The sequence below is a fragment of the Staurois parvus genome, unplaced genomic scaffold, assembly GCF_062004578.1.
Source record: "Staurois parvus isolate SC_StPar_1 unplaced genomic scaffold, SC_StPar_1.0 ptg000657l, whole genome shotgun sequence".
Taxonomy (NCBI): domain Eukaryota; kingdom Metazoa; phylum Chordata; class Amphibia; order Anura; family Ranidae; genus Staurois; species Staurois parvus.
The window spans coordinates 1665135-1677210 of NW_028318453.1; the positions used below are offsets into that span (position 1 = coordinate 1665135).

Genomic DNA, 12076 nt, shown 5'->3' on the forward strand with positions numbered 1-12076 from the left:
TCTTATTTACTTTTCTACCCTGCTCCTGGAAGCACCTTTCATACTGTTTTTATGCTTAACACTTGACATTTGTTGATTTCATACCATATCTGGGATCAGACTATCGTAAGAGTCCATGTTTTTCCTAGATCCCGTTACTGTGATCAATGTAAACTCTTATTTTAGGTCTTCACCTTATGCTTCAGTATTCTATTGTTACTTGGAAGTAGGTTATCTCAGTGTTGCCTAGACTATGGACGACATTTTCAAGACATGGCATTTTCCTAACGTGCAACACTCTGTTGTGTTTTTGAACCCATATCTGTAAATTATTAAAAAAACCTATTAGAATAAAAAGGAATTACAAAAAAAGAACACCTGTTAGGTTTTTATTGCTGTCTGTGTCCCCATAAGGGAGATTCACTTTATTTGTCCTGTTTACCATTATCATTGAAAGTTAAAGTAAAAGAAAATCCCACATTTTGGGTTGTCCCCAGAAAATTAGAGGGGATATCTTCTAATGGGAACACCAGTTCCTTTGACCTGGGGGTCCCTAAGAGAATTACCTTAATTTGCAGGGATTTCCCCTCACTTCCTGTTTTGGCTATGGGACAGGAAATGAAGGGAAATCCCCCCCAAGGGGACACAGATGGCAAAAAAAAAAATATAAGTAAACTGACAGGTGCTATAACATTATCCAAAATGGCAGAAAAAAAAAAAAAGTCTCTAGTTTTACTTTGACTATAGACACTGATGTAGAACAGTGATCTGTAGCTATAGACACCATCATATCCGAAACTGTTGACACTGATCTGTAACTGCAATATCCATAGACCCTGTAATCTAAAACAATGAACTGCAGCTATAGACATATTCATAACTATCAAAAAATACAAAGCGAATGTATCCTGCGCCTCTAACAATATAGAAAATACAAAATATATGTAAAAATAATAAAGCGGGGTAAGTGAGCGCTAAAATTAATATAGTATAAGATCTGTCCGCGGCTGTGTACCACAAAGGCACCATATAAGACCTTCAGAGAAACAAGTAAAAGGAGGGGGGTGCAGCGCTAGAGAGAATCCACAGATGTTATGTTGAAGAATAATAACAGTATAAAATAAAATGATGTGCAAATAAATGAGCCACTGAATGGTGGCTATTAATGTGAAGAAGGTGTCAAACACTATAAATAAAATTAAGTCCAAAACAGGAGTGTTGGTAAGATCTCAGATGATCTTCAGATATCCAATAGCTGGAAACATGGAAAGGGTGACAAAATGTTTAAAGATTGCACACTCACCAGATACGCAATCTCAATGCGCATTACTAGTAGATAACCACAGGACATCAGATATCATCAGATTGGTCTGGTCAGATCTGGTCAAGTATCCCTCACTGCCTGGTAGTACTGTCACACTTGAAGGTAACCTCTTAATGGCTGCAGCTGCTCTGTGAACGTAGCTAGCTCCCATGGGAGCTCAAAAGAACAGAGAGGGCCACATAGTGCAGTATCCTTAGGATGTTTATTCCATATAAAAGGCAAATATACAAAGGAGGCGTACTGATAAAACAATACTGACCATAAAGTAACAAGATGGCCACCGAGGCCCCTCATGGTGCCGGCGGTGTGGCGTCACACCTGCTATACACTGAGGGCAGAGCTACAGCAGGTGTGACGCCACGCCGCTGGCGCCACGAGGGGCCCCGGCGGCCATCTTGTTACTTTATGGTCAGTATTGTTTTATCAGAGCAGCTGCATCCATTAAGAGGTTACCTGCAAGTGTGACAGTACTACCAGGCAGTGAGGGATACTTGACCAGATCTGACCAGACCAATCTGATGATATCTGATGTCCTGTGGTTATCTACCAGTAATGCGCATTGAGATTGCGTATCTGGTGAGTGTGCAATCTTTAAACATTTTGTCACCCTTTCCATGTTTCCAGCTATTGGATATCTGAAGATCACCTGAGATCTTACCAAACACTCCTGTTTTGGACTTAATTTTCTTTATAGTGTTTGATACCTTCTTCACATTAATAGCCACCATTCAGTGGCTCATTTATTTGCACATTATCACTTTATTTTATACTGTTATTATTCTTCAACATAACATCTGTGGATTCTCTCTAGCGCTGCACCCCCCTCCTTTTACAAAATATATGTGCTTATGTTGTGCACCATGAAAATATGCTAAAAGAGAGTGACTGCTAGCAATATAATTGTGTTCCCACAAGCAATACTACTTTAAAAAAAAAAAAGAAAACACGGCTCAAAAAAAATTAAAGGAACACTTTGAAAACACATCAGATCTCAATGGGGAAATATCTCATGCTGGATATCTATACTATTACGGTCTGGGTAACGTGTTAGGGACGTCAGGATGCCCCATCATTTTATGTAAATGAAAATTATCAACCTACAGAGGACTGAATTCAAAGAAACTCCAAAAATCAACATGAAAAAATAATGCAGCAGGCTAGTCCATTCTGATTAAATTTCACTGCACCAACTCAGAATGGTTCTCAGTAGTTTGTGTGGCCCCCACGTGCTTGTATGCATGCCTGATAATGTCGGGGCATGCTCCTAATGAGACAACGCATGGTATCCTGGGGTATTTCCTCCCAGATCTGGACCAGGGCATCACTGATCTCCTGGACAGTCTGAGGTGTAACCTGGTGGCGTCGGATGAGCTGAAACATGATATCCCAGAGGTGTTCTATTGGATTTAGATCAGGCAAGCATGGGGGCCAGTCAATGGTATCAATTCCTTCATCCTCCAGGAACTGCCTGCATACTCTTGCCACATGAGGCTGGGCATTGTCATGAACCAGGAGGAACCCAGGACCCACTGCACCAGTGTAGGGTCTGACAATGGGTCCAAGGATTTCATCCCAATACCTAATGGCAGTGTGTCATTGTCTAGCCTGTGGAGGTCTGTGCGTCCCTCCATGAATATGCCTCCCCAGACCATCACTGACCCACCACCAAAACGGTCATGCTGAACGGTGTTTACAGGCAACATAACGTTCCCCACAGCTTCCCCAGACCCTTTCAGTAACTGTCTGTCCCCTGGAATCTCCTTCATGCTCTTGAAACTGTGCTGGGAGACACAGCAAACCTTCTGGCAATGGCAGGTATTGATGTGCCATCCTGGAGGAGTTGGACTACCAGTGCAACCTCTGTAGGGTCCAGGTATCACCTCATGCTACCAGTAGTGACACTGACCGTAGCCAAATTAGTGAAAAACAGTCAGAAAAGATGAGTAGGGAAAAAAAGGTTACCTGTAAAACCATTTCTATTTTGGGGTTAGTCTCATTGTTGCCCATCTTGTGCACCTTTTAATTTTATAAACACCAAAAGCAGCTGAAACTGATTAACAACCCCCCTCTGCTACTTACCTGACCAGAGCAATATCCCAGGCGTTTGACTTGATGCTATACACTGATTAAAAAGTGTTCCTTTAATTTTTTCTTTGAGCAGTGTATAGTGCTACGCCTCCCTCTCAAAGATAATCCAATATGTGAATCTATAAGAATAATTAGGGCAGCACAGTGGCTAAATGGTTAGCACTTCCGCCTGGCAGTACTAGGGTCGTTGGTTCGAATCCCAGCCACTGCACCTCCTGCCTGGAGTTTGTATGTTCTCCCTGTGCCTGCGTTGGTTTCCTCCCACACTCCAAAGACATGCTGGTAGGTTAATTGGATCCTGTCTAAATTGGCCCTAGTATGTGTGTGTATGAATGTAAGTTAGGGACCTTAGATTGTACACCCCTTGAGGGTTAGGAAATGATGTGAATGTATAATATGTATGTGAAGTGCTGCGTAAATTGACAGCATTATACAAGTGCCTGAAATAAAAATAAACACGTAAAAAATATATTTTTCCATGTTTAATTGTTCTTATAGCGGGAGGCACAGCAATACATTTCCTTTGTTATATTCAGAACTATAAACACTGATCTATAACTGCAACTGATATGTGGAGGGAGGCTGCGATCGCTGTATCCACAGACACTGATCTATAACTGCTATATGGAGGGAGGCTGCGATCGCTGTATCCACAGACACTGATCTATAACTGCTATATGGAGGGAGACTGCGATCGCTGTATCCACAGACACTGATCTATAACTGCTATATGGAGGGAGGCTGCGATCGCTGTATCCACAGACACTGATCTATAACTGCTATATGGAGGGAGGCTGCGATCGCTGTATCCACAGACACTGATCTATAACTGCTATATGGAGGGAGGCTGCGATCGCTGTATCCACAGACACTGATCTATAACTGCTATATGGAGGGAGGCTGCGATCGCTGTATCCACAGACACTGATCTATAACTGCTATATGGAGGGAGGCTGCGATCGCTGTATCCACAGACACTGATCTATAACTGCTATATGGAGGGAGGCTGCGATCGCTGTATCCACAGACACTGATCTATAACTGCTATATGGAGGGAGACTGCGATCGCTGTATCCACAGACACTGATCTATAACAAGATCCTGTAGCTACAGACACTGCGATTATTACATCAATGGATCACAGTGATGCTGATCTATAGACACTGTGCCTGTCTGTATATACAAGTTAGATCTGTATAGAGTGTGGTCTAGAACAGTTTCCTGGCGCTCCCCTGTAGTCAGTTTCAGCCCCCCTTCCTTCCTATAGTAATAGGCTCCTGCCTTCTTCCTATACAGCCTCCAGTCACATGGCTGCTTTCCATAGACACTCCCCCTCCTCTGACATCACCCCCGCCCCCATGCCAGCTCACACATGGTACACTCATGTACCCCTTCCAAGTACTGAAAGCCCCTCGACACACACAAAGTTCTCTCCCCTATGGGAGTACCTGGTGAGAGAAGCAGGCAGTGATGAAGCTGCCCGGAAGTCAGCTGCTGTGATCCGTCCAATGAGGTGCCGGGCTCTGTGTCCGGGCAATGTGCGGTACAGACGGTGGAGCGGTACCCAGCGCATGGTGATGACAGACGAAAAGAAGTGTGCCCCGGCCTCTCGCAGAGCACACACAGATACAGGGGCGTTCTGTGCAGCAATCTCCGCCCACAGAGGGAGGGGCTTCTGCTGGCCTGCCTGTGGATTAACCAACTCATGTCCGGTTTGCTGACACCCCACTCACTGATGGACCGTGGAAGTTCCCAGAGACATACGATTTAGTTGACTGATAGAACTCCACGCACCACGTGGCTGCTTTTCTGCGGTTTCTTAATCCTTCACTGAAAAAAAAAAGTTTTTTTTTGTCTTTTTTATTTACCCCCCTTCCTGACCAACGCCATTTTTTTGCAATACTGCGCTGCGTTATTTTGACTATTGCACGGTCATGCAACCCTTTACCCATATTATTATTATTATACATTATTTATATAGCGTCAAAAGGTTTGCTCAGTGCTGTATGAAATTTACATAGTTTTTCCCCCACGAATAGAGCTTTCTTTCTGCGGTATTTGATCGTCTCTTCGTTTTTTAATTTTTTGCGCTATAAAAAATAATACAATTTTGAAAAAAAAATATTTTTTACTTTTTGCTATTAAACATGCCCAGTAAAAAAAATGTAAAAATCAAATTTCATCATAAATTCAGGCCAAAATGTATTCTGCGACATGTCTTTTCTGAAAAAAAAAAATCCCAATATGTGTAAATTAATTGGTTTACGTTGAAGTTATATCGTTTACAAATAACAGTATATATACTGAGATTTTTTTTTTTTATTTTTACTAATAATGGCGGCGATCAGTGACTTATAGCGGAACTGTGGGACTGCGGCGGGCATTATGACACTGGGGGGAACTGACTTGGTGTCACTGACATCTCCAGTGACACCAATACAGTGATCAGTGCTAATAAAAAGCACGGACACTGTACGATTGGCACTGGGCAGGAAGGGGTTAACATGAGGGGAGATCAAAGGGTTAACTGTGTGCTGTTTTGCATACTGGGCTATGTTTGTGCTTAACTGTAAGCACACTGCTTTGTATGGCTGTGCTATGCAGTTTGCAGGAGCTGACAGGAGAGAACTGTTTGGTTTACAAACAGTTCTCCCCCCCGTCGGAGATGCTCAGCAATCACTGGGCGCCAGCGAGTAATCACTGGCTGGTACCTGGTGATTGAAAGCCGAGGCCACCAATGAAGGCACAAGTAGGGCTCTGGGTCTGAAATTATGTAAATATTTTGGGGGTTTTAACCGCATTCCCGCCATCCTGTAGCAGATATACTGCTACAGGGTGGCAGGGGTGCGCAAAATCGCGTCTGTATATACGTGATTTTGCATTTCCGGGTAGGGGCGCGCGCTATAGGGCAGAGGGAAAGCGGTAAAACCCCCAAAATATTTACATATTTTCAGACCCCAGAGAATAAAATGGTACAAGTCCGAAGTGACGATGAAAGTGGTACTAAACCCAGGACCCAGCATTAACTATATCTGGTCTCACACAGAACATGTAAATGCAATTATTTTTTTCTCATCAGCAGTTAGAGCATTCTTGTGACTTCTATCAGTGTCCAGCAGAGCACATGTTAAAGCTTGTAGGAGGAGTTTTCTTTATAGGAGTATGCAGAACCCCTGACCTCTTTCTGGACAGTACTGATTGGCCCTGTGCTGATCACATGTACGCTCCCAAAGAAAAAAAAACCTCTAGCAATACACACTAAACTGAGCATGTGCACAGTGACTCCTAGAGCTTTGTACTATCAGCAGATGGATTAGGGACAGTATAAGGGGAGTATCAGAGAAGACAGGATCAAACAGCCTTTTTACACAATGGGGAGGACTAACCCTTTAGGTTCCATAATGAGTATAACAAGCATGCTTTGCTGCATGATTGTACTGATTTTACTGACTGTTGTAGGTTTAGCAACATTTGAAGGCTTTTTTTCCTTAAAGTGGTGGTAAACGCTAACAAAAAAAGAAGAGTTTTCCTCTGTACAGCAAAGGCATAATGTGCTGGTATCCATCGCATACCAGTACATTATGAAGGACTTACTTTAAAACGAAGCCCTGCAGCAACGCAGTCTCACCACTGCAGAGGCTCTCATCTTCGCCCAGTCTTTGTTCCGGGTTTGCAGGTTGCGGCCACTTGATTGGCCAAGATCATGTCACTCCCTTGCATGCGTGTGGGAGACTTGGCTGCGGTATGCAGCTCTGAAGGAATGGCATTCCTTCAGAGCGCATGCGCCGGTGATGTCACTGGCTGCAGCTCGCTAGAATATCTCAGTTTCGGTGATATTTATTTTACCCACAGGTAAATGTTATTGTAAGATTACCTGTCGGCAGAAATAATAAATGACAGTTTTTTACCACTTAAAAAAAAGGTTATTTACCTGCTCTGTGCAAAAATATTGCACAGAGCGATCCTTTACCTCCTTTTGGACAGTTTTCCACCAGCACTGTGTGCTCCTCCCTCCTCTGGGTGTCTCCTTAGCAAGCCTTGTGCTTGAGGTGCGCTTCCAAGCTTGGCTGTGTGCACCCTTAGACACACACAGCCCTGGTAAGTCACGCCCCCTGCTCCATCCTCAGACTGATTGACAGCCGCAGGAACCTATGGCTCCTGTGGCTGCCCTCAGTGTCTCCTGTGAGACCAGGAAGAGAGAGGAACGGTGCTGCAGCTGGGACAGAGCTGGATTAGTGACGGCTCAGGTAAGTGTTTAGGGATGGGGGGAGGAGGGGTATGGCCAAATGGTAATTGCTTTATTTTTCCTAAAAATAATGGTACTGCACAGACTGGCCCCTTATCTCCTCTTCTGGATTCCCCCACCAGCAATGTCCACTTCTCCTCTCCTGTGTGTACCGATGTGCTATGGGGGCACCCGGGAGGGAATATTTCTGATGCGGACTGTGTGCATCCATAGATACATACAGCATGGCTCGGCCACATCCCCTCGCCTCCCTCCTTGACTGATAGCAGCCTCTGGTTCCCACTGCTGCCTGTGTGACCTGTTAGAAGAGGAAGAGAGGAGAGCGGGGCTGCAGACAGGACAGCGCTGGATCAAGAGAGAATTCAGGTGTTTTTGGTGGGGGGGGCAGGTAGTGGGGAGGTTTTTTACTTTAATGCAGGGAATGCAGACTTTAGAACCACTTTATAGTTAAAAAAAAAACAAAAACTTGAGAACCACTTTAAAACTGATCTCCATGTTTCCTGTCACTTTAACCACTTCAGTTCCAGAAGGTTTTACCCCTTTCATGATCAGGCTATTTTTTCCTATTTAGCACTACGCTACATTAACTGGTAATTGTGCGGTCATGCACAGCTGTACCCAAACAAAATGTATATCATTTTTTCAGATAAGTAGAGCTTTTGGTGGTATTTGCTCACCCCTGGGTTTTTTTTATTATATAAATGAAAGAAGACCAAAAATGTTGAAAAAAAGACAATATGTTTTACTTTCTGCTATAAAACATATCGAATAAAACAAATCAAATTACTTCTTAAATTAGGCCAAAATGTATTTTGCTACATGTCCCAATAATTGTATATTTATTGGTTTGTGTTATAACTTGTGTTATGAGTTATAGCATCTGCAAACTATGGCATATACTGTATACTGGTTTTTTTTTAATATATATATATACTAGTAACAGCAGTGATCAGTGGCTGATTTTGCAGTGGTCAGTCTGGCACTGGGTGGGAACTGACTAACTGACATCATCAGCGACATTAATACAGTGATCAGTGATAATACTATACACTGTCATTGTACTAATGACACTGGCTGGGAAGGGGTTAACATCTTGGGGTAAACAATAGGTTAGATGTGTGATTAAGGAGTGTTAATGTGTGTATTATGTGCTGCTTTCTACTAAAAATCTCTTTGTTCTTCTCCCTTCTTTGCAGGGAGAAGAAACAAAGAGATTGCAACCAATCGATGAGCTCATATAGCCTTGGCAAGAGTCCCCGCATCAGAGCGTCTTTGTCTGCATAGGAGCTCCCCGTTTTTAAACCCTTTTTCTGGCAGCTTTCCCAAAGTGGGAGGGTGCCACACCCACTCTAGGAGGAGCTAACAGAAAGGTTCCGTGAAGATAACAGAGTCATGCCCAGCCACTACACTGCGTTATCTAAGAATATCACAATTTTGCTTCAAATCAGCTTATTATCTACCCTAAACTTAAAAATGTCTTCTTAGCTACCCTAAACGTAAATTTTTCTAACTTCTCAAGCAAGTAGACATCTTTAATTGCACAAAAAAGTTCTTATATTCTAATGTAACATTTCTAGATGTCATAAACTCTTTTAATCCCACAAACAAGTTCTTATCTGCTTTAAGCAGTCTAATATCTTGTGACTCTGTTCCTTTAGCCTAGAGAAATGACATCAGTCACTTCTCATGCACCTGGCATCTGGGCAACGCTGCTTTATTGTAAAAATTACCCAAGAAACAAAGGCCCTGATTTACTAACTTATATAGACGGTGCCTAGGCGCATTTCTGTGGGCTAGCATCTACTTTTCATTGGAATCCGTCTACTTTTAGACGGCAAAGACATTTACTAAAGAAAGCGTCTAACAAATAGGCACGAAAGAGAATTAACTAGGCACAATACAGGAATCTGTCTAAAAAAACAAATGTCCTAGAAGCACGTCTAACAAAATGAAAAATCACTGTAGAAACATGTTCACATTGAAATTTGCTTTCCCAAATATATAGACTTCACTTTAAACAATATATTACATTTAAAAAAACATTTCAGTGGGTAAAAAATAGTTTTTTTAAGGGTAATGGTTTTACATATTTCGAAGATCTAGATAAGATATATATATTGACAACTGAATCTAAAAATAAAGGTCGGCAATGAGAAAAAAAAAAGCCATTATTGGGAATTGAACCTTTTTTTTTTTCATTGTTCGAGTTGGCAGCGGCGGTGAGCATCCTGATTGATGCTGGATCTACTGCGGGGGACATTCTTTTAGATTTTTCTTTTAATAAAGGACTTGTCAAAGACCGTGTCCTATCTTTTTTCACACTACACTTTTTATTTTTTGTGAATGAGTAGTGGTATCATGTACTCCATACTCATTCACATGGGGGGGGCTGGGATCTGGGGGCCCCATTGTTAAAGGGGGCTTCCAGATTCCGATAAGCCCCCCCGCCCACAGACCCCCACATCCACCGGTCAGGGTTGTGGGGAAGAGGCTCTTGTCCCCATCAACATGGGGACAAGGTGCTTTGGGGGGAGCCAAATACTCATGCGGTATTTTAGTAGTGACAGCCATGTGTTAATGTTTCAGCTGTCAGCGGGTTTCCCCACTGACAGTTGAATGTAAAAGAATTACCAGCAATTAAAAAAATACAAAAAAAAAAAAGGCGTGGGGTCCCCCCTCCCAACCATACCAAGCCCTTCGGGTATGGTATGGATTTAGAGGGGAAGCCCTACGCCAAAATTTAAAAAGAAAAATGCATGGGGCCCCCCCCAAAATCCATACCAGACCCTTATTTGAGCATGCAGCCTGGAGGGTCGGGAAAGGAGGGGGATGAGCACCCCCCCTCCTGAACCATACCAGGCCACATGCCCTCAACATGGGGGGTGCTTTGGGGCAGGGAGGCCTCTTCCCCACAACCCTGGGCTGTAGTTGTGGGGGTCTGTGGGCAGGGGGCTTATCGGAATCTGGAAGCCCCTTTTAACAAGTGGGCCCCTAGATCCCGTCCCCCCATGGGAATGAGTATGGGGTACATGGTACCCCATACTCATTCACAAAAAACAAAAGGTGTAGTGTGAAAAAAGACAGGACATGGTCTTTGACAAGTCTTTTATTAAACAAAAAACTCAAAGAATGTCCCCCGCAGTAGATCCAAGGTCAATCACGATGTCCACCACCACTGCTAACCGAAAAAAGAAAAAAAAAACCTTGTGCACCCGAAGCTGGCTTCCAGCCATATGCCTCTGAGCTGACTTGACAGTTCTTAAATATGTAAGGGGTGGGGCCACCCGGGGACATCACTAGAGTGACCATGCCCCATGTGACATCATTGATGTCACATGGGGTGGGGTCACATGCGTGATGTCCCCGGGTGGTCCCGCCCCTTACATATTTAAGAACTGTCAAACCACCGGAGCTGTCACACAGCGGGAGCCATTGTCAGGAACAGAACCTTTTTTTGTTTGTTTTTTGTTTTTTCGAGTTGGCGGCAGCAGACATCGTGATTGACGTTAAATCTACTGCGGGGGACATTCTATGGCTAATCACATGCCAAATCATACCCGATGTGACTGGGGGCCACCCCAGTCACATCAAAGCGGATTTTGAAGTGGAGTGACTTACAGTGAAGTCACACAATTTCAACATTGGATTGGATATGAACGGAGCCTATAGCGGACAATACAGGTGCAAGAAAAAGTATGTGAACCCCTTGGGATTACGTGGAGTTTTGCATGAATTGGGCATAAAATGTGCTCTGAACGTCATCTAAGTCACAACAATAGAAGAACACAGTCTGCTGAACATAATACTACACAAACATTAGATGTTGCCATGGTTTAATTGCACATAACATGTAAACATTCACAGTGCAGGGAGGAAAAAGTATGTGAGGCCCTAGCTTAATGACTTCTCCCAGAGCTAATTGGAGCCAGGAGTGAGCCAACCTTAACTCCAATCAGTGTGATGATATTGGATGTGTTGCTGACAGCTGTCCTGCCCTTAAAAAACACACACCTGTTTTGGGTTTACTGGTTTCAAGAAGCACTGTCTGATGTGAACCATGCCTCGCAGAAAAGAGCTCTCAGAAGACCTACGATCAAGAATTGTTGACTTGCATGAAGCTGGAAAGGGTTACAAAAGTATCTCCAAAAGCCTTGATGTTCATGTGTCCATGGTAAGACAGACTGTCTACAAATGGAGAAAGTTTAGCACTGTTGCTACTCTCCCTAGGCGTGGTCGTCCTGTAAAAATCACTGCAAGAGCACAGCGCAGAATGCTGCATGAGGTAAAGAAGAATCCCAGAGTGTCAGCTAAAGACCTACAGAAATCTCTGGCACATGCTAACATTTTTGTTGACACATCTACAATAAGGAAAACATTAAACAAGAATGGAGTACATGGGAGGACACCACGGAGGAAGCCATTGCTGTCCAAAAAGAATA

General features: G+C 43.4%; 1 protein-coding gene across 1 annotated transcript in view; it reads right to left on the reverse strand.

Annotated features, from left to right (window-relative positions):
* The window catches only part of MTHFD1L (methylenetetrahydrofolate dehydrogenase (NADP+ dependent) 1 like), a 351175-nt gene extending 346134 nt beyond the window's left edge, over nucleotides 1-5041 (reverse strand). The window contains exon 1 of the mRNA XM_089694250.1: nucleotides 4840-5041. Within this exon, the coding sequence (XP_089550376.1) occupies nucleotides 4840-4964 (125 nt within the window). The 5' untranslated portion in view covers nucleotides 4965-5041. The remainder of the gene's footprint in view (nucleotides 1-4839) is intronic.
* Nucleotides 5042-12076: the final 7035 nt, after the last annotated feature.